This window comes from Chelon labrosus, assembly GCF_963514085.1.
Source record: "Chelon labrosus genome assembly, chromosome: 15".
Classification (NCBI taxonomy): Eukaryota; Metazoa; Chordata; class Actinopteri; order Mugiliformes; family Mugilidae; genus Chelon; species Chelon labrosus.
The window spans coordinates 23,898,405-23,920,619 of record NC_140348.1 but is presented as its reverse complement, the minus strand read 5'-3'; the positions used below and the strand labels follow the sequence as shown (position 1 = coordinate 23,920,619).

The following is a 22,215-nucleotide window of genomic DNA, read 5'->3' as shown; positions in this document are numbered from 1 at the left end:
TAGCCACAGCCTTACGTATCACGACTATCAGTTCTCAAAGCCAAAACGCAGATGCAACTAATTCAATGCGCAGATACAGAATGAAGATAGTGTTGTTATCCAGCTCGTTATCTGCAGAAACAAAGTGCTCGTGAATGCAGCACTGCATTATTTTTGCAACTATATCTCCCACTGCTACTGCGTTTAGGTCTAAACTTAAATAAACTTGCAAATTCTGTGGTAGATGATGGGTTTTTATCCTTATAGGGAGCGTGCAGTAGATGCCAAAGTGTCTGTGCATTGTCACAGATGAATTTAAGGTTCATTTAAGAGCCGTTCATCCTTATTAACACAGCCTGTCTGGGTCCTCCTGGTGCAGGCCTATTCCGTATGGCATTGCAGACAGGTTAAATGAGCATTGTTTAGATTCAGATACAAAAAACGTGCAGAAGCAGATAATACATTTTAAAAAGAAGACGAAAACTAGCAGAAAATTGTTGTTTTTGTGTAATATTTCCATATTCACTGTTCTCCTTATCTCTGTAGACTGTAAAGCAGCTCTTACCGTTGTTGGAGTCCTTCCACATAGCTGCGGTTCAAACGAACGGATCTCTGGACACGAGCGGTCGGTGGGGTACGGAGGTCAGTAGTGGAGCTGAGCTGTGAGTTCCTTCTGACTGTGTCTCCTGTCGGTGTCAGGGTGACTTTTATACTGATCACCTGAGGCCCTAGTGTGTTTGGGGTGGGGTGTTGCTTTTATTTTGAGGGTAGGATTGTTAACAGAAGTACTATGACCCCTCACACACTCCCCCTCCTCCCCACAGCAACCCCCTGGCCCCCCATTATCACCTACCCCGCATCAAAGTGGTGGCAAGGTCAATGGCGAATATGACAAAGGTGAGATGGTGAGGGTCGTCGATACCACTTTACTCAAGACGACGTGCATGTGACCGCTTGCTGAATTTGACAGGAATAACAAACATGCAAGGAGTAAAAACTCGTCTTTGCATGTTTTTTTCCCAATCTTATCTTTTCTTTGCTTTTATTTTGATAATGGAGATAAAAGCTTGACTGTGTGTGTGTGTTTTTTATATATATAAATGCATATATGCATATATGCATACATTTTGAAATGTGCAGTGATGGGATAAATAACAACATATTGTCATTTAAAGGAACGCCTTCGCCATCCTTTATTCAAATTTAGCCGCCTGATTAGCGCCGAGCACAAACGCGGGGCGGCTTCGCAAACCATCGAACATTAATCAGCCGACAATAGCCTCCGAGAAATATTTAACTCGCAAAACTTCAGCGAGCTGCGACGCGGCATTCTGAGCCGAAGCCTATCAGCGGCTCCTGTTTTTCCCTTTTCACATGCAGAGCGGCTTCCCTGCTATCACAAGAGGGGGAAAACAAAGGTGGGTTTGCTTGGTGATTAATTGGGACGTTTACCTGCATGCCCCGTGCAGCAGCTCTTCACTGCGCTGCGGGGAAACTGACGCGTCAGAGTGAACGGCAAGCTTGTCAAACTCCTTAACATGCCCGGCCTTGACCGAGCCGAAGATGGACGCAGCGACCTTTGACCTCGCCTTGTCAAATCAAGCCTCATTCTCTGAGTCATGATTACTTAAATTAAACATTGCATGTTATGTATCCTTGTACACCTTTAACCGCTTTCTTCTGCATTATTTCTGCACCTCAGCTGCATCCGAAATACCAGCATGCAGGAGTGTCAAAGAGCAAAGTGCACAGCAGATTTTTTTTCTTTCTTTTTCTTTATATTTGCAGATATATTAGAACACAATGCAGCTTGAAGTCTTCCAGAGTTATCTGATGCAGCACAACAAGCGAAGGCCATTTCGTTTTATCTTTATCTTGCACAGGCAGAAGAATCAATGTCTCTGTGTGTGGAGACGGCTCCTGAAAGTCCCACCAGCTCCCTCTCCCTCTCTCTCTATGTGCTTTATCCAAATCCCATCACACATCATACTGTGTATCTTTAATGCTTCTACTGTCAAACTTGCAGGAGCTCCCCAAAAACCTGCCCATGTGAAGTAATGATTTTAATTAACTGTGGATATGTGTTATAACAAACTTTTTTTTTCATTATCTGGAGCGAATGTGATAAAATAATAAAAAATAGGAAAGAGCCTCAATCAATAAACCCTTCCAGCAGATCAAATAGTGGCTGAGCCCAAGTTTACATACAATGATCGAGTGATTGAAGATAGGTGGACACTGGTTGGGCCAATAGGCTCATGCAAAATCAGTTGTTTACGTGAACATTTGAAAAAGAATAAAAAGGGGGTCATCTGATCAGCTTATCACTTCATGCAAATTGCACACGTAATCCTCCCAAGTGCGTGGGAGCAGTCCTGGAGTTTGATTAAGGAGGCGATGGCGGCGGATGCTGCAACTTCAGGCGTTGAGCAGCATTTTGAAATACAAGGGTTATAGCGTTTGTCGCTACTTTTTTTATTTTTTATTAGTTTTAACTTTGTTATTAAGGAAAATCTGTTAATGTAACAGATCAGAGGCAAGAAAGTAATTTTTTAAGAATTTCAAAAATTAGACTAGCTATCAGCAAAGTGTAGATAAAACCCTGCTGGTTTCCATTTTTTTTTTCCATGCACATTATTCTATTACTTTTACAAAATGGTCTCTAATTATTACAGCACATGTCTGATATAATAATACCTCACTGGAAATGGTAAAAAAAAGAAACTCGAAAGCTGATGGATGGACAAGAAATGTTCTCTGACACTACGTGTTTAAAGCAGAACAAGTATCTTCTAATAATGAAGGTCGACATGTAGCGGTGATAGGGAAACATGATGATTAGAGGCTATCTTTGATAAATGCTGCTGGAGAAAGTGGTGTATGCCAGTGGTGTATGCCATAGTTACACGAATATAGTGCTTCGTACTTCAGCCCTGCACCAGACGGCAAAATACTGATGAGAGCATGAAAAGAGATACCCAGTGGCTTTTTTTTTTTTTTTTTTTTTTTTGCAAATATTCAACATTAGATTGCTCGTTCCATCTCAGACCATGCCTTAACGCCATAAACAGCACAGAGAACCTTGAAGATAAAAAACAGTAATTGCAGATTATCCGTAAATCATAGATATCCGTTATCATCGGGGATAGTTTTGAAAGATGTTACTTGAAGGCAAAATCTTCTGCTTTTCACTTGGGACATAGAGGAAAAGATAGAGAACAGTTGAAAACCTGGGCCTCAAGGGAAAGAACCTAGAACTGTGTTTCCAGCCGCTAACATTGAGCAACAGGAGAAATGAGGAAATGAGTTAAATATTGAAATCTATATTAAACTGCAATGCAGAATTACACAAGATTCAGAGAGACTGAGTTCGGCCTCTTTGTCATAATAATATAACATTTCGTTTTGAGGCACTGCTTGTCAGCCCAACTTCTTTTAAGGGTTGTGATCAAAACACTAGCTAATTAATTTTATGCAGTGTTTAGGCTAGGGGTCAAAGTAAAAGCACTTGAAGTAGCCATAGGGAATGGGGAAAACACTCCTTTTTTAAAACATTTCAAATATATAATCTAATATTCAAACAATATGGTCTCTGAATATGTTTTACCAACAATCTGAAATGTCAAGTTATTCACTTAAACCATGGCAACACAATGAAGCCAGACGGGGGCAGCAATGCAGTAAAAATCTGTCAGTATGCTGTTTACTTTTAAATTAAATGTTAAACTTTATTTGAAACTCCTAGTCTCCAGAGTTTTTTTTTAAAGAAAAAAAGAAAACACGAGCATTTTCTAAAAAATACAACATTTTGTTTAGTTCCTTCATTTTAGTCTATTTGCGTAATCCTCTAGTCCCTCCCGCCCGGTCCTCCTGTCAGCATTCCTCCTGCCCCACGTTTCTACACGGTCGCATTTGACAGCGGGACCAGCGCAGAACGTCAGCAGCGATGGCTAAAAGTGATGGAAGCGACTTCTTTAAAAGAACCAGCCTCTTCTGGATTGTCTCCGTGACACTTGCGATGGGATATTTCACTGTAAGTTCACTGAAACCTGCCGTAGCCGAACTGCCATGTTTTAAAAGTAGAATATAACTGTTTGTCATTCGTTTTCTCCCCTGCTCTGTAAATGCCACCGAGGTGTGTTGCGTCGAATGTCCTCCGGGTTGTTTATTATTCTGAAAGCCATAAAAGGCTCTTGAAAGTTGGATATTAAGATTTAATATTTTTTTAAAAAATGTTTAATGTGGTTAAATTAGCCTCCAGGTGTCATATCTTTGTCATAGTTTGGCAGACAGATGCTCTTATCGGGGAACATTAAATTCTCTAACTTTTGTTTGATCTATGTTCCGACTGAGGACTCAGTGTTTTCCTTCCTAAATGACTCGATAAAGACCCTGGAGGGTAATGTCCTACAAGGTAGTATGCAAATATTTAACAATTGCATTTAAACCCAGAATGGGCTTTAGGGCAGTAATAAATAAATAAAGGATTGAAGGAAGGACCCGGAGGACATTTAACGCAACACAGCACGGTGATATTTGCAGGGCGCATTCATGACATGATAACGTTGGTTCAGTGTAATAACACTCCCTGTCAAAGTACACTGCTGCTGGGACCTGTAAATCAATACTGAAAGAGATTAGATTTAGCCTGTGTTAGTGTTTGGTCAATAAAATATAAGCAAAACGGTCAAAAACATGATTAAAATGTGGTCTTATTCAGTTAAATGTGGGTCAAAACAATAACTACAGCACTTTCAACTTAAGCAAAAATGTAGACGAGAATATAACAGTACAAAATATTAAAGCGTAGAAAGGTTGATTGGTTATTTTAGGAAGAAAACAAACGACGTGCCTCAGAGCCGAGGGGTCCCTTCCAACAGTGGCCCATTGTGTTGTCATATGGACACAAACCTGACACAGGTCACAGGCGGACACAAGACGACAATGGAAGCAGAGCACAGTGTGGATCGGCTTGTGTTTGTGCTTCTTTCTATATAATTTTTTTGTTTTGTTTTGTGTGTAATTAGTGCAAAACATGCTTTTATTTTGGTATGAGACTCAGAAGAAATGAATATGGACGGGCAGAATTTACAACAAACAAGATTAGATTTATATTTAATTGTACCTTGTCCTTTTAAATTGAGGTTAATATTTATTGTTGTGAGTTTAATTGCCACCAGGTTAACTGGCCGTAAGAGGTGGGGAAACTTTTATTGACGCAGGCGATAAGGAGTCAGATTTGAAATCTCCAGCTGTATCATCTCATTCATTATCATGTGATGCTTCTTAACTAAGAACCCAACATGAGGGGCGCACTGATCATCACCCACAGCTGTGTCAAATTCACTTACACGTCTCCCAAACAAGGCTGACATCTGTGGTGCACTCATCTGCTGCCGTCACAACCCAAACTGCAGCAAAGAGTCATTCATAGTGCGATTCCTCCTACAGGATTTATACAGTTATACGGTTCATTATGGCCACTGTGCGTCTTTTCATCAAAACTAGCAGCTCGTTGCCTGAGAGCAGACGGATCGCGGTTTGTGTCGACCACTCCCGGACTTTCCGGTGTTAGCAACTGGACCAGAACATTGAGAACCTCAGGTTTTCAAAGGAAGAACCAGTCATGTGCCCTTTGGTCATTTGTGTTCCGTGAAATCTGTGGCAGATTATTCCGGCGCTCACTATCAACACAAATCAAATGTATTTAAACTCTTAAAAATAGAGCATATGTGTGCACGGTTTTAATTTGAATTACTCCACTGGTGTTTTGCAGTGCATCGTTTTCGCCCCAGAGATAATCCCATATGAGTACCTCGGACCGTACGGCACCTTCTGCAGATACCTTGTGGACAACCATGCTGGCATTATGTACAAAGGGTAAGTGGTTAGACTTTATTGCACCACTGTAATTAGGTAGGTCTGGATGATTTTCCTTTCAGAATAAAAGCAGTTTTAACAGTTAGACTTGGAGATAAATAACACTAATGTTCTGCTCTTTTTTGTTTTTAAATCTACTACTAATTAGTTGTAATATGAGGCAAACCCTTTCCCAGAAGTGAGCTGAGCATCTTCAGATGATCTGTTAAGTACCCCCACAGGGCTGGAATACACTCTTTAATCAACTGCAACCTTAATGGGTTTCCTCATTTACATGTCGTTGGCACCACTTCCACATGTTGGTTCTTAATGAATCCTTTACGTCACGTGACTGCTGCTGTAGCACCACCTGTATTAAGCGTTAATGGGGCAATCAAAGAAACATTTTTAGTTTCTCTTCGAGTCACGTGACATTACGGGACAGCTGAGAGGGTCGTACTTGAGCAGCATGGCAGCCGGAAGCCGTCGTTGAGCCTCTGAGGGTCTGATGTGTGTGAAGTGGTTGATCTTGTTTTACGCTGTCATGTGATTCCTGTTGATTCGCCACTCTGTGATGTGGTGGCTGAAGTGGTTTGGAATTTATTCTTAAATATAACGTTTGAAATGACCATACTTTGATTTGAATTTTCTTTTACAGGTGGTGGGCAGCCTGGGCTATTCATGTGGTCGAGGCCCTCTTTTCACTGAGGACGTGCAGGTAAGAATGACACCCGACCCAACCCTGTTGCACCGTTCTTGGGCCCCTGATAATCCTTATTCGCTTCGTTTAATCTTTACAATGTTCTGCTGGGAAACTTCTGGACCTGGCATTCATTCGTGTGGATGTTACTTAGACATGTAGCACCCACCTAGACCAGACCAGGCACCCACACCCCATAGAAATGACACTCCTTGATGGCAGCAGCCATCCCCAGCAGGATGCAGCCTGACACAGACACACACACACAAAAACACTTTAGGAACAACTAAAAAAAAAGGTGTTGACCTGGCCTCCAAATTCACTAGATCCCAAACTGATCAAGTATCTGTGGGATGATCCACAGAGGGCCCCCACAGGACACCCTCAGAAGGCCCATGTCCATTCTCTAATGAGTCACAACTGTTTTGGGGGCACAAGGGAGACCTACACAATATTAGGAAGGTGGTCATGAGGTCATTCACATACATATACTCCTATGTTTTGTAGATGTCCTGTTTGTGTTCAGAAAAATAAAAATAAAAAGACAGGAACCTTATCGTCCACTAAGTGGTGCTGTAATCCTTTACTTTATCTCCACGTCCACTTTGAGTTCATAAAAACTGCTTTATAAGTTGTATATCCTCCAAATATTCCATCTCAATCACATCACAAGCAGACACTTCAGTTGTGAGCTCAGCAGACGCTAACTCTTCTCAACTGTCTCCCTGCAGTAACAAAGGAATCACCAACACGACCACCCGCTGCCTCTGGTTTGTCCAGACCTTCCTGTTCGGCTTTGCCTCCCTCGGCCTGCTCCTCAAGTACGACCCTAAGCGTCCCAAACAGCACTGACAGCAGCGGGACGAGCCTCCACAGCAACAACAACAACCAACAACAGAACAGCTGAATCCATAGAATCGGTCACTTCCTGGTGCCTTTTCTTCTTCTTCCACTGTTTTTAAGAGAGAAACCTTCGGGGAAGACACTTGAGCCTTTTCTATACACTGTTAATTTTAATATAATATATTAATTTAATCACATATCACTAATAGAAACTCTAGAAATGTTTACAAGTGTTCCTATGATAGGCTGACACCTTCGTTTCATTCCATACATTTTCAGAACACTAAGCTGATGAAGGCCTGTAGCACCTTTTTACAAATAATATTTTAGGATCCGAGTTCTCTTGATGAATCTGAGCTAATTTTAGTGCAATACAACGGGAAATCCTTTCTGTAAATGCTCATGATGTTTACATTCAGCGTAAACAGTGGCAGGAAGGGGGACGTGTTTTTTCAGCTGCTATAGGACCAAGACGAGTTCAGACGGGTCGGTTCCGCCGTCAAAATAAGTACAGGTGCCTTTTTATCTCACGCTGTGGTGCTGGGCATGCTGGAAGTCTTAAAGCTAACACAGAACAATAAAGTGACTTACAAATGGTACGTGAAGTGTTTTTTTTGCTGTTGATTCATCTTTTTATTGAATTTTACTCGAAACACCTTTGAGTTAAACGCTACCGCCAGCGTGCATAAGCTAGCATAAGATGGGATTTGTTTTGCAGGCATCTGAACAGAAACCAGAGTGCTGGACAAATCAAAATGTTGGACAGACATCATCATCACCTCGAAAGCCACGCTACCAGCTCCGATAAATGTGTGAAAGCTATTAAAATTCCTGCGTAAGATGAAAGTTTTGGCCACGGGATGAACAGAAACCGGTTCTTAATCGAGCACTGGTGGATAATTTAAATGCACGTCGCATAAATATTGAATGAATTCACCTTGAAGCAAAAATAAAGTCCAATATTTATCATGGTTTTAGCTCTGCGTAGCTTTCCCACAACTCCTGAAAGACATGTCTGCTAATTAAGCCGCTAACTTTGTGTGTGTGTGTTGGTATAGTTGATGTAGAAACCGCCTTGATGAGCTGAAAGACTCTAAAATTCTCCACAGAGTTGAAGGAATCTGCATATTTGTCACATTTCACATTAAATTACTTTCATTTGATCCATTGTTTAATTATAAAAATACTAAATAGAGCAGCTTTAACCAGTCCAGGACTCATTCGAGGATGCTGCGTTTATCCATCTTGGGCTTATTCAGTCTTAGTCCTGGAGGTTTTTGAATGATTTCCAGCTCGACGGTGTTTGTTTTCATGCAGGTAAACAGTGCGGACGAAGCCGGGGTCACCATGTCCTTTGCTTATGAACTTAAGAGCATTAACCCGTCTTAAACAGCCCAGTCTCCACTAGAGCTGCCTCCAGCCGTTTATCAGGGGCGGACAGTGTAAACACACAACTGGCTTTCACGCCCACGACTCACTTCTACGCTCGGGAAACCGCAACGACCAGTTTCTCCGCATCCAAACATCACAAAAAGCACGAGGGTGGCTCATACGTCCAGCTTTATTTGGATTTACTTGGAGTGACTCTACCACCTTGGATGGTATAAATACAGAAATATATACAGCATTTTAAAAACGGCGTTCATTGAAAAATAAACCTGTAACGACAGGGACTGGGGTTGAGTGCAGGAGGAGTAAGCGTCTATCTGTACAGTCCAGGCTGCAGCTAATGCAGAGAGGGTATGATTCATGCTCTGCAGAGAACTAGGTTCAACCACTTCCACTGTAATTAGGGTGCCACGGCGAACAAGAACAAAAGCAGCGTAAGTAACAGAAGTAAATATCGTTTGCTCTATAATTTCCGGGCTTTTCTGCATACACTTGCTGAACAAGCATAATGAGTTTATGTAACAGAGCTCGTGTGCCACCGGAGGAGCACAGCTTACAGGGTGTGTTTTTCAAGTCGTCTCGCGTTATGCGTGTGTGTGTGTGTTTCCTTTTTATTCCTCCGTGGTGTCTGGTGTGTAGTTTGTGTGGTTGTTGTTGTTGTGATCACCGGTCCAGCCAGCATATAGAAGGGTAGCGCTCGCTCAGCATCTTCCTCAGCTGAGCGCTCTGTGTCTTATCTCTGGTTTCCACAACACACTCCACCTGTCAACACACACACACACACACATTAGTATCAAGGGTAGGATTATGCAAAAAGTGAATAAATGGTAAAATCCGTCGGTGGAGGCCGGGGTAATAACGCAGAGAGGAGATTAGGAGACAGTTCTGCTCATTTCCAATTCAGTTAAACGGTTTCATAAACAAGAGGATTCATCAGTCACTTTGTTTTGTATTTGTCTCTGTCCAGGGGCTTGCCTTCATCTGTTTGAGACGCTACATACCCCAATCAGGCGTAACATTATGACCACTTTCCTAATATTGTCTAGGTCTCCCTTGTGGTGACTCATCAGAGAATGGACATGGGCCTTCTGAGGGTGTCCTGTGGTGTCTGGTAACAGTTAGTTGTTAGTGGGGGGCCTTTGAGCGGAGGGGCCTCTGTGGATCATCCCACAGATACTTGATCAGTTTGGGATCTAGTGAATTTGGAGGCCAGGTCAACACCTTGTGCTGTTCTTCATGTTTTGTTTTAGCTGTTCCTAAAGTGTTTTTGTGGCTGCATCCTGCTGGGGATGGCTGCTGCCATCAAGGAGTGTCATTGCTATGGGGTGGGGGTGCCTGGTCTGGTCTAGGTGGGTGCTACAGGTCTAAGTAACATCCACACCAATGAATGCCAGATCCAAAAGTTTCCCAGCAGAACACTGAATTGTCACAAGATGGTCATAATGGCATTAACTTCTCAGTCAGTGGTCATAATGTTGTGGCTACAGTGAAAGCTTAACGTGGAATTCAGATAACTCAACACACTGACTCCGTGATGTCAGTTACGTGGTGAGTCTATATCTTGCCAGAATCCAAAGTAAGCCGACAAACTAGGTTAAGTAAAGCTGTAGCCGTAAAACCTCGGAGGCAAACGACCTGAGGAACAGCACATGTTAGAACTTATGAACTCAGCTGTTCATCTGTAACCAGAACAATGACTTGTTTCTTCATTAAGATGTCAGACTTAAAAACTTCTTACCAGGTTAAATAATGTAAATTGTTTGGTAAGTGTCACATGTGTAATCCTAACCCTAACTCAGCATATTAATGGTAATAAATATTGATAATCCGCTAATAAATACTACAGGCCCTCATCTCTGCAGTTTTAAACATCAAATATAGTTAAATATATCTTTATTTTACTTTATTTGTATTTTTGGCCTTTTAATTCCCGCCAACTCCCTGACAACCCAGAGCCAAGAATCCCACGGCAATGTGAGCGGATTGTTGAGGAGGAGGAGGAAACAGAATGAGGTGAAGAGGAGAGATTAGTCGCCTACCTTCGCCTTGAACAGATCTGACTTGTCACTGTGTTTCCGATGGCAGACATCCAACAACCTGGGAGGAAAAAGACAAAAGAGGAAAGAATTAAAGGTGACTTGAGGCTGTGGTGAACATAGAACCGGTTTAGCAAAAAAATAAAAAATTTGTGGATGGGTGACAAACCGACCTGACGTCCTCTCTGGACAGGATGTCCAGCAGCTTGGCCATGTCTCCCGGCCACTCTCCCAGCTGCACCGAGAACTTGCTGACCCGGTCGTCCAGCACCAGAGCTCTGTCCACGCACTGCCTCACCAGCTCCAGCTCCATGTTAGCGCTGCTCACCACCACGGCGACCCTGCAGCAGAAACAGGGGGGACGCTCGTTTTATCCGGAGCCGAACGGATTAACGTTGCTGACGGTGTTGTATTTGCCAGAGTGTCAGCGTTTCAGACACAGAGAAAATACAGTCAACCCTCAGAGTGCATCTAAAATGATACAAAGGGCTTTTACGTGTTGGATAGATAGTGTCTCAGACCACTTTGAGTGAGGAGAATTTCCCTTTAGGATTGTTAACACATCTGACCCACTTTTTGCCCTTCAGCTCGGGTAGTTGTCCGGCCAGGATGGCAGCGAGTCCCATGGCTCCTTCCGTGTCCACGGTGGAGCGTTCGAACTCCTGAAACCGCAGCATTGCCACCAGACAGTCCTCCTCTCTGGGAGCAAAGAAAGAGAATGAACTCCCATCGCATATAAATGCAAGAGCAAGCAATTACAGAGAAGACTTCCGACACTGCGGGTCCAAAAAGGCCGCGAGGACGTCATTATCGCCGCCGCGAAACCTTCCAGAGGAAGCTTTGAAGTGTAAATGTTCTGTGGGAATGCAGTACCTGACAGAGATGACTTTATCCACCAGCTTCTTTGCCAGCTGGAAGGTGTTACAACCAAGCGAACGCTCCATAAGATCTAAGAACGGACACAAGATTTACCCCAGGAGGGAAATTAAAAAAGGATGCTCTTAACAATGACCTGCATTAAAGGTAGCAGGTAGCCAGATAATGAAATGAGCTGTACCTCCGTAGAGCTTCTTATTGGGGTTGCTGTGCATGTCTTTCACCGGACTGTCTGTTTTCAGAGATTGCAGCAGCAGAGGGAAGCCTTCCGGTTCGATTCCCTGTTGAGTGAGAGTCATCATTTGCATCTTTGTGAGCGGTAAACAAAGCTACGAGTCTACGGCCATGCTAGCAGCTCTGTGAAGGCGCAGCGAGGGGAATGCTAACATCAGAATGCTGACAGTGCACAAATGGCAATGCATGCATGCTAACATTATATATTCCTTTATATCTTACAACTACGTTACGACTGTAATTCCTCATGTCTCTGTGTAATGATGCTGCTGGATACCGAATTTCCCACGGGATAAATAAATCTATCCATCAATCATTACTTAGCACGATAAACAAAATAGTGACGGACCGACAAACTGAGCTGCTCAAATGGCAAAAATATGAATATACATCTGGGATAAGGCCCGTCTCTTGATTCAAGGCCTATGTCAAATATCCACATTTACCCTTACTTATAACAGTGAAGATCAGTACACTAAATGTAAGATGGTTTCACTTGAATTCAATTGGAGCGTTAAGCGTCTGTATTTCAAACTAAAACTGCTCTATCCTTTCCAGCGCATCTGTGGGTGGTTACTCTAATAAATGAGCCATCTGTTAGCAGATTTCGTGGCTGTAATCAGCGTCTCTGTTGCCTTGTCCACCACTGAGTCAAGGTTGTCAGCGTACACCAGAAATATTCTGGTTCAAAATAGAAGGAAAGGGCTCTTCTGTGCCTCTCAGAGTTTCAGCTGTAGGCAAACAGTGAAATATTTTTAGCTTAGGAATCCAAGGAGCAAAGAAAAGCACGCTTGTGTCAATACCAGGGAGATGTAGGAGGTTCTCCTCTTCGCAATTAAAAAGGGGTTTATGGGGCAGGGTTTGAATAAAACGGCACTACTGCTCATGCGAGATAGAGTTTACAAACTCTACTTACTATGACCAGAATGCGTGAGTTGAGGTGTTTGATGGCTGCAGCCGTGCCGGCCAGTAGACCGTACTGTCCTGCAGCAGGAATAACCACTGCATCCAGTTTGGGCACTTGCTCATAGATCTCCATGCCCACGGTGCCCAGTCCTGCCAGGTACGCTTCACTTTCATCTCTGGGCATCAAAGAGAGAACTTCATTTAACAGAAAACTGAGAGAGGATGTGTAGTAATGTGCATAGATTTGCTTCTTAAAAGTTAAAGCTGTATCAGGGTCAAACTATTCGGTGCAGTAGCTTAGTGACACTGACTCTTCCAGGTAGAGGTATCCGTTGTCTTTGGCCAGATGGCTGGCGTGGTTCCGGGAGTCTCGGCCCGTGCTGCCGTAGGAGATCACCATGGCGCCGTAGTCTCTGTAGATCCTGAGACGAGGCGAGGAGCAGCACGACGGCATGATGACGAACACCGGGATCTTCAGCTCCACGGCGTGATGAGCCACGGCCATGGAGAAGTTACAGTCAGTGGCCACGATGACGCCCTTCCTTTGCTGCTCCTGGAAGGACGGAAAAGTCACGTTGGACATCACAAAAATCCTTTACAGTGCAGATGTCACACAACAAAATGATGTGCTGACCATTTCGTGAGGTGTTTCAACGTGAATCATCAATAACAGAATCATAAATAACTAATAGCACCCACTACGGCCAATTCATGTCCTAATTTATAATTTCCCATAATCCTGGTCCTCAGGACACTCAGCAAGACAAGGCTGTCCAGTTGTAGACATACAGGACGGTAAAAACATGCAAAAGGACAAAATCCTAAGCTGGACTGTTTTTATTACTACAGGTCATCAGCTAACACAACGCATGTCTGCACAAACGCACACACAGTGAATGCATTGCACTAGCACCCCTCTCCACCTTGTTTTACCTGTGCCAGGGAGGTGAGCAGGTACAGCACTCCTCTCTCCTTCACAGAGCCCGTGTAGTGCAGGTGCTCCTTCTTCAGGTAGATCTCCATCCCGTACTGTTTGGAGAGTCTGGAGTACTGCAAAACGCAAAGAGGTCTTAGTCTTAGGACGCCTCCTCTACACTGGTCAAAGATTTCAGTTTCATTCTCTTCGGTGGCAATGAGCGAAGATTGGTAAACCTTCCATGGCGTCACCCACAGGATTCCTTAAGAGCGATTCTGAAGCTCAAGATGAGTGACACCGGCAGTCGCCATCCTGGCAGTACCTGACTCCGCTCAACTCACGGCCAATTCAGAAATTTGCAAAGAGTTGAAGCATGAGTGGTGCTTGAATGATGCCTAGACCAGCTAGTACCCTGTAAGGGTTCCCACTCGTCACTCAAAGCAGCCACCCATTTATAACTTTAAGCTTTGATATATTTTAAATGGCCTTCACTCACTATCTACCCTCACGCTATTCCAGCTCACCGTGCACGGCGTCTTCTGGATCCCTGACTGGATCCTGAAGGCCGCTGCGCTGATGTCCTCAAAGCGGAGGTACAGAATAGGCGGCCTGGGGACGGTCCTGAACTCGCTGAGTCGTCTGGTCTTGGGGGGATCCATCAGCATGAACTCAGGACCCCCCACCACTTTGGTGTCATAGACCCTCACGTCCCCATTGAGGAGCTCCTCCTCGCCGAAATCCTTCAGACGCTCCGGTTCAATGAGGGTGGGTCTGCGGCCCGCGGTGCCATTGCAGACGGAGCCGGATTTGTAAGAGCAGCCGGGCAGACTGGGGCCCAAACGCAGCTCATCTCTGGAGAGAAAACAACACAGAGACATGAAGTCCACCGTGCAAATCAAACAGTGTTTCTGCAAAATGACTGATGATACATGAGCCCGTTTCTCTTCATCATTCTAACGGTGAAGATGTTTGCTAGTTATATAAAAGTTGCGCTGTATGGAACTAGAAGAAGACAAAATGAAATGAATCAACTTGCATATCATTAATTATCACCACATTTGCATTTTAGTCTTCCTATAAACATATTCTTTTGTTGCAAGCTAAAGCAAAACAAAAAAGAAAAAGTAAAAAGCATCAGACGCTCATGCATAAATGTGAAGTCAGCAAGCTCTGGTATCTGAGACTCGACTTACTCGTTAGTTATAAGCCGAAAAGATAAAAACTGTGCAGGCGTGGATGCTGTGAAAATGATGTGAATTTCCTGCTTCATGAATCAAGAGCATTAACAGTAAATGCACCACTGCAGAGGACTTCAAATCTGTCATTGTTTTTAACTGCATTTTCACCACTGAACTGTTACATAACCAATATGTAGCTGGTTTCCGGTCTCTGCAAGCTCCTAATGAAATGGAAACCAGGGATTTCTGAACAGCAGAAAAACACTAGATCCAAGGATTCATTTACACTCTATGACATAGACGTCACTGACAAGAGCTACCGGTCTTAATCACGATCGGGAAACTTTCTAATGTGACAGTTTCGCAGTTTAGATGAAAATCGATCTGACCTTGACCCTCCTGTGACGGGACATGACCGTACTCCCTCACAGCCGTCATTCTTTAATCTAAGATGAATTGCTTCCGCTCTCTGTGACAGATTACATCTTTAAGTCGGATGATTTATCGGCTCCTTCAGCTCCCCTTTTCGGGAGATGCGCACGCAATTAAAGTGGCCGTTTTGTGGGTAAAAGCGGGCCAGTTTGATTTATAACAGCCCTGCAAATGGGCCCTGGACGTAATCAAATCCTACAATTCAAAATAATTTGGTTTCTAGTCTCATTTCTCAAGTGACACAACATGGACGGGATCAAACTCACTTGTGGACGTTTCTCTTGCCACCTAGTTACCGAGGTGGCCTTTTACACAGTAGAGACATAATAATAGGATTACATGCCCTGGAGATTAACTCAGTCACTTAGCCACTAAAGCAGATCACAAACGGTTAACAGCTAAGTTTGAAACTTTGTCAAGGGTTGTGTGGCAGAGTTATGTCAATCAGTTTAGATCTGCAGCATGATGGTCCAATCAGAGTAATATTGAAGTACATAGCGCTTTAGTGAGCGTGCACTGAAATAAAATAACATCAAAAGTCCACCGGGTGGTGCAGCTTTACCAAACAACGGCGTGAGTCTCCCTCAGCACTCTGCAGAGAACATCCCGCTCTATTTATACCACAATGATCTGTCATAAGCAATACGCTGACCTTTCACCTCATCTCCTGGGTCTATTACTGCTCTCTGCCCTACCTGTCTATCTATCTATCACCTTCAAGTCCCCAATATTCAAGCACACAGCATTCTCTCATCACGACTATGAGAAAAAAAAAAAAGAAAAAGTCCAACGCTGCACCTGCCATAGCGGCGCTTCGAATCAAAGGCGTCGTTCAAAACAAGCATCAAACGGGGGAAAGAGCAACATGGCACCCTCAAAAAGCCTCATCAAGAGAGAAGCTGAAGAGTCAGAATGGTAAAAAATAGCTTCTGTTATTTCCAAATGGAGCAAAAAGTGGTGATGAAGCAAAAAGTGAAGGGAGCATTTCAGCCCACCAGGCTTTCATCATCATCTCAGCTATCTAATGTCCTTATAAGGAGTAAATCCCCTAACTGCCTGCTGCTCTGCTTCTTTCTTTCTTTCTTCTTTTTTTTTTTTTTGGCGTTCATTTGGGAAAAACATGTCTCCTAGCTCTATATGACCCTGATCGCTGATGTTGTTCTTTTTCTGCCTTTGACAACTTTCTCGCATTTTTTGGCAGCTATCTTTCCAGCCCTCCTACATGTTTTAGAACATAAGACGCCAAAAAGTTTGCAGACTCTGGACGAGGGCTTTCAAGGTTGATTAGTTTTACATATTATTAAATCCTTACAGTCACAATGTACCGTTCAAGCCATGGCAAACACAGACAAAACATTTTGCAAACCCCGAATGAGATGTTCACAGAGCAACACCACAGGGGTTGATTTCTATCCGCCATCCCAAAATTTTTCAAAAGGACCCGGAAACAAAGAGGAGAATGAGGTACAGAAACAAGCAGAGGAGCAAGGTAGGGAGTATCTCTCCTCTACAGGAAGTAGGATCTTAAGAAGAGAAGGGAGACGATGGAGGGGATGGAAGAGGACATTTCTTTACCTAGTTAGGGTTAGGGTTAGGGTTAGGGTTACCTGGATGGAACAAGAGAATCTGTGGGGAAACCCATCTGAGGAGGAAACCAACGACTTGATTGAAAACGTGAATTTGGAGGACTAATGGTAGCTCCTTTCATGACTAATTGAAGGAGTCAACAGAGGAAGATACTTGAGATTCAAGGGTGTCTTTGTAAGGGTAGGCTGCAAACAGGAGGAAGATGGAGGATGGACGTAAGGCGCTAGCTAGGTAGCACAGAACAGGCTACAGGGCCAATATAGGCAACGGTCTGGAGTGTCCAGGCTAGCTACATGGTGTAATGTCCCACCTCTGCCAGAAGGGGTCATTCTCCTCGCTGTCTTTGAGTGCAAGCCTGGGAGAGTACAGTCGCTCGAGCCGCTCGCTCAGGTAGCCCGAGTAGAATAACTGCGCGGCAAAGTTCATCCCGGCTGAAGGACTTTCCTCCTACAGTCCAGCGAGAAGTCTGCGTCTGAATCCCTCTCCTGTCGTGTCCGAGGGATGAGAGGACACTGGCTGCTGCTGCTCCCACGCCGTAACGTCCCCTGCCACAGCTCCCTCCCCTCTTCCGCCGTCCGTGGGCTACTTAAGAAGGGATTACCCGTGGACACATGCTTGGTGGCGGGGGAAGCGTCTCTCCGGTGGCCTGGCCCCTCCCAGGGCTCTATTCCTGAGCCCAGACCGGGATTACTTCCACTTTCTGTGACGTAGTGCTAATCAGACGCTTTAAGGAGATAGATGCAGACTTAGGGGTTATCTAGGGAGCAGTGATCTTAAGGCTCAGCCACACAGAGGAGACGACTATGGGATGGAGGATCAGAAAGGAGGGATTGTGGGTTAGGACACTGCCAAAAAGGGGAAAAGGAGCTGGTTTCTGTCCACAACATATTATATACTCATTTCTGTCACCAAGGAACCCATGGTTGAGCTTTTATCCTCATTTTCAAGGATGCATTTTGCTTTTGACTGCATCTGGATACAACTTTCTGCTTGACTGTCACATAAAAGGCGTTGTAATAGGAGACAACGGCTTCCCTGGTTTGATTTGAGCAACACAAATGAGGAGTTTATGTAGCAGAAGTGCAGAAAGAGACAGGCAGCCAGACAACCGACACTTTAGGGGAAGTGGAGAAGAGGTAAATTGGCTGCTGCCTGCACCTCAGTAGGCAGATCCAGATCCCGTACAGCTCTGATCAGGTGTCCGACACATTCCTCAAATCTGAACCGAGCGACGTCAGTGATGCCGGTGTTGAGCGTAATCCGTGTGCCCCAACCCTGGAACATGTATAATTCCCTCAGCAGACATGGCTGTAAATGGCTTGCCGGTAAAGCTGAAGCGTAATGAATGGAAGGTGTGTAGGGTTGGAGCTAACTTCCTCATTATAGAGGGGGGTAGTGTCAAGTGAAGTGCCAGTCACAGAGAAGGAGAAGTAATGTTCTCCGAGAGTCAGCTGTGAACTGAGCTCGCAATAGTTTGTGTAAAAATATTCACACAGGCCTCAGTTAATGAGAAACTTTTTGCAGGGCTGTTTGTTTTGCCAGTAAATTCCTAACCCTTATACTCCTGTGTCAAGCAGGAATGCTGACGTGGTGCTTTTGTAAGGTACACCAGCACCACATCCATGGTTAGGGCCTCAGTAGGATTCCAGATGAAGTGCCTTTTGTGTCTCCCCGAACACTTTTCTGTTATTAGAAGCGGTTACTGGTTTTGCAGCTTTCCAAAACTAATAACCCAACAGGCATGCATGCCCACTTCATACAGCAAGCTGCCAAGTGTGCAGAGGTGGGAAAATAAGCATGGTTTAAACCTTCCCTAAAGTTATGTGTCGTTGTTATTCACACAACTACTCACGTTACTTCGATAAATTCCTTATTCCTGTTTCGTTTGGCTGTTAAGAACTAGAATAAAACATTTTAGTCTTGCACGGGGTCTGATGACATCCAATGGCATCTAAGTTCATCCATACTCAAACCTCAAGATCTCACATTATTATTATGATGCCACAATGGCGTTTATATATATTAACACCACTTGTGCTACTCAGTGCAATAAAACAAACACACCACTGTGATATTCCACCTCTGTCAGTTCTGATATGTTCTGCAGTATCACATCAGTGTCTGCAGTATTGCCAGGTAGGGCTATTTGGGCTGGTTCCTACAACTACTACTACTACTACTACTACTACTGTTGGTGTTATAACGCTATATAATGTTGATTTGATCCAAGACAGAAGCATCTTCCTGTACTGTTTCTCTTTATTGGGTGTGTGTGTGTGTGTTTTGATGGGTTTTGAACAACTTTTGGGCTGGAAACCATCAGCGGTGTCCATAGACAATATAAAGATGGACTGCTCCTCAAAAGTGAAGCCAAAAGCAAGTAGGGCTCCCCTCTGGTGGCTGGCTGCAGAATAGGTCATAAGCTCCACCTCCTCCATGTTAGTGGGCGGGACTTGGGCCAGACTAAATCATTTTAGGTAGTTAATATAACGCTGATGCATGTTGTGTCAGTTGTTTGGATAAGTTACGTTTTAGTTAGTTATTTGACGCTAAAGTAACAGGATGTAACATAATGGTGACTACCAGTTGCCATGCCAACCGCTCTGTAAATCTTGTGGGACTGTGAGAGTTGTAAAAAAAAAAAAAATGTTTTAAACAAGTATAATCCAACATTTCCTTGTAACTGGTGGAGGTAGAGCAGAGCGTAGTGTTAATTAAACGAAAATGCGAGTGAGTCTGGTGGAAGTGTGGGCGGGGCATCAATATCGCGGCTCTGCATGGCTCCACTCTAGGACTGTACTGATCATACTCTGGTTCCAAAGTCCAAAGATGGCGCCACCCGTATCCCTGGGAAAATAACGTCGGATTGGCCAATGCAAGAAAGGAAGTGAGGATGCGTTGTTCATATTTATATACAGTCTATGGCTGTGCCTGGTAAAACTAAGTGTACCACTGCTGTCAGCAACATACATGAAGCAGATAAGCAGCAAACTGTTGGCTGCCTATATACTATATATATATATTTAACTCATCTGCTGATCGGAGACCACAGTGAAGCGTCCAGTGACAATGCAACACCCAGAGCATACATCCAAATGCAGCGAGTCATCATTCTCCACACTAACTTCAATAAAGACTAAGCACAGGGGACGATAGAGTTAACTACATCTCCAAGGTCTGAAAATCTGTAGTGACCAGAGCTAAAATTGTGCAGAACAGATCAAGTAGGACATTTTGGAAAGGACATCTTGATGTGCTCTGTATCTTTGAAGTACGATCTGCAGTTAGGAGGGCGTCCTTCGGAGAGAGCATCCATGACCCGAGCAAGTTTGAGGCCGCCCATTGTAGCTGCAACCTCAGTATCTATCGTTTGTGCATTTTCTATCGAAGCCTCTAAAAACTTTGTTCTTTGAGTCAAACTGTGTGAGTGTCGCACAGCGTTGTGAGTACAGTGAGATTATGGCACAGTCTGCTGAAATCAAAGGTCACCTAATGAGTTGTTTTTGAATCTCCGATTGGATTTAGCTTCTTAAAAAGTGGAAGGAAGATGGTGTATGCCAGGACCCACAAGGGCACAAGACACCTGAGCCCAGAACAACAACAACAATACGTAACATCCCTCTTCCACAGCCTTCCCCCCCCTCCCTTCCTCCCTCCCACGGAAGCAGCAGGGAGGTTTAACGAGGCCCACGTCAAGGTGGAATAAACGAACACTGTTGAGGGTCTCTTCAATCTTTTTATGTTTGTGGTAGCATCTGGCCATCGCAACTACCGGCAGGCACCGGACGAAACAAAGAGACGTACGGAAGATGAGGGCAGGACAGAAATAGAAGGTGAGAAGGTGACCCCGCCTCCAGCAGTCTGTCACACCACGGATCAGCGTGACGCCAGCCGACTGGATGCCATGACCCCCCCCACCCCCCCTTCAACCTCCACCCCGCCGGCTCTGTGTTCCAGTAGACGAACAATGTGTCCACTTGGCAGGGCCTGAACCAACATCAATACCTGAATGGACAGTCGCAGGGTGAACTTTGACACACATCAATCTCTAGCCAGTGATGGATGCATTTTACACCTTTCTGCAGAGTGCAAAACTTGCCAGCTGAGAAGAACTGGATGCAGGAAAGTGGAGCCCCAATGAATCTACACACTTTTGACAAGAAGTTGCAGAAAAACAACAGATTTATAGGATTTTACAGACGCTTTTTGATATCTTTAATGTTGCATGTGTGTTGCGTAGTCCTGTTTTGCATAATGCTGCCCTAGATATATTCACATATCTTAACTTGTTTTTATTGCTCTGCACACTTCTAAATTATGCGACTTTTTTTCTTCTAACATTTTAATTTCGTATTCTTTTCTCTATGTCGGCTGCAGGATGCAACATCTGTCCAGGGATCCGAGAAAACAAACGGCTAAACCACGCTGCATTCACGGCAACTTCTATTAATGCACATTGCACATTCATTGAGTCAAACGCTTTCTGCATAATTGAGACAACCAAGAGAAGAAGAAGAGAGAAAAAAAATTGTGTTTGCTCCTTTATGAAATTTTGAAAAGATTTTGTTTAAACTTCTGAATATGCAACAACAGAAAGATGTTCTTTCTTGTGTGCCTCTTAAAGGGTGTCAGATTCAGCCTGACAGCATGAAATGAATTTTCTTTTACTCGTGTCTCTTTGAATTTGTATCTCCTCTCCTTTGAGGGGTTTGATACAACTGTAACAGGAATCACCTGTGCAAGATGAATCACATAAGTGTTTCTCTTCTTGAGTCCTTGGCCTAGATCTTTTGTTTTATATCTGCTGCAGGGGCAGAAACGTCTCCTGACTGTCTTCTCTCATCCCTCGGCTCATCCCTCCTTTCCTTTTCCCCTAATTTTGTTATTTCGGCTTCTTAACCTGTAGAGCTGCTTAAGCGGCTAGTAGTGATGGGAAGTTCGGCTCTTTTCTGAGAGCCGGCTCTTTTGACACGGCTCCCATAGAAGAGCCGTTTGTTTCGGATCCCAAACAGCTCTTTATTTAGTACGGTTTATAGCCTAATATTTTAGCCCAAGACAGCAAATACATATGGTTTGTGTGTTGATAGGCCCTATTGCATTCAATGTTTTAATGAGAAGCCTAATAATAGGCTCATTTTGTGCACAAAAGCATTCTTACTTTTAATATTTCAATAAAACTTTAACTGTGCAAACAAATGAACAGAACACTGCAATCCAATCCACACAAGCAAAAACAGAACCAAACTCAGTAAACATAATGGCATTGAGAAAAAAACGGTT

The 22,215-nt window shown here is 43.9% G+C and overlaps 2 protein-coding genes across 2 annotated transcripts; one reads left to right on the top strand and one right to left on the bottom strand.

Annotated features, from left to right (window-relative positions):
- Positions 1 to 3,880: 3,880 nt before the first annotated feature.
- Positions 3,881 to 7,980, top strand: tmem254 (transmembrane protein 254). Its single transcript, XM_084561071.1, has 4 exons — positions 3,881 to 4,012; positions 5,756 to 5,859; positions 6,497 to 6,556; positions 7,270 to 7,980. The coding sequence occupies exons 1-4, from the start codon at positions 3,926 to 3,928 to the stop codon at positions 7,388 to 7,390; spliced, it is 372 nt and encodes a 123-aa protein (XP_084417197.1). The 5' UTR covers positions 3,881 to 3,925; the 3' UTR covers positions 7,391 to 7,980.
- Positions 7,981 to 9,433: 1,453 nt separating this feature from the next.
- On the bottom strand, positions 9,434 to 17,361 carry LOC311500804 (L-threonine ammonia-lyase; the record flags this gene model as incomplete). Its single annotated transcript, XM_084562397.1, has 11 exons — positions 9,434 to 9,532; positions 10,810 to 10,867; positions 10,980 to 11,147; positions 11,380 to 11,505; positions 11,680 to 11,755; positions 11,864 to 11,963; positions 12,833 to 12,998; positions 13,134 to 13,375; positions 13,756 to 13,872; positions 14,263 to 14,590; positions 17,246 to 17,361. The coding sequence occupies 11 exons, from the start codon at positions 17,359 to 17,361 to the stop codon at positions 9,434 to 9,436; spliced, it is 1,596 nt and encodes a 531-aa protein (XP_084418523.1).
- Between the last annotated feature and the right edge of the window lie 4,854 nt (positions 17,362 to 22,215).

What these genes read in the sequence shown, in the direction of transcription:
- tmem254 (XM_084561071.1), top strand. Translation starts at nt 3,926, where the DNA reads ATGGCTAAAAGTGATGGAAGCGACTTCTTTAAAAGAACCAGCCTCTTC. An exon ending in TTGCGATGGGATATTTCACT is followed by an intron (nt 4,013 to 5,755) that starts GTAAGTTCACTG and finishes GGTGTTTTGCAG; the next exon opens with TGCATCGTTTTCGCCCCAGA. An exon ending in TTTTCACTGAGGACGTGCAG is followed by an intron (nt 6,557 to 7,269) that starts GTAAGAATGACA and finishes GTCTCCCTGCAG; the next exon opens with TAACAAAGGAATCACCAACA.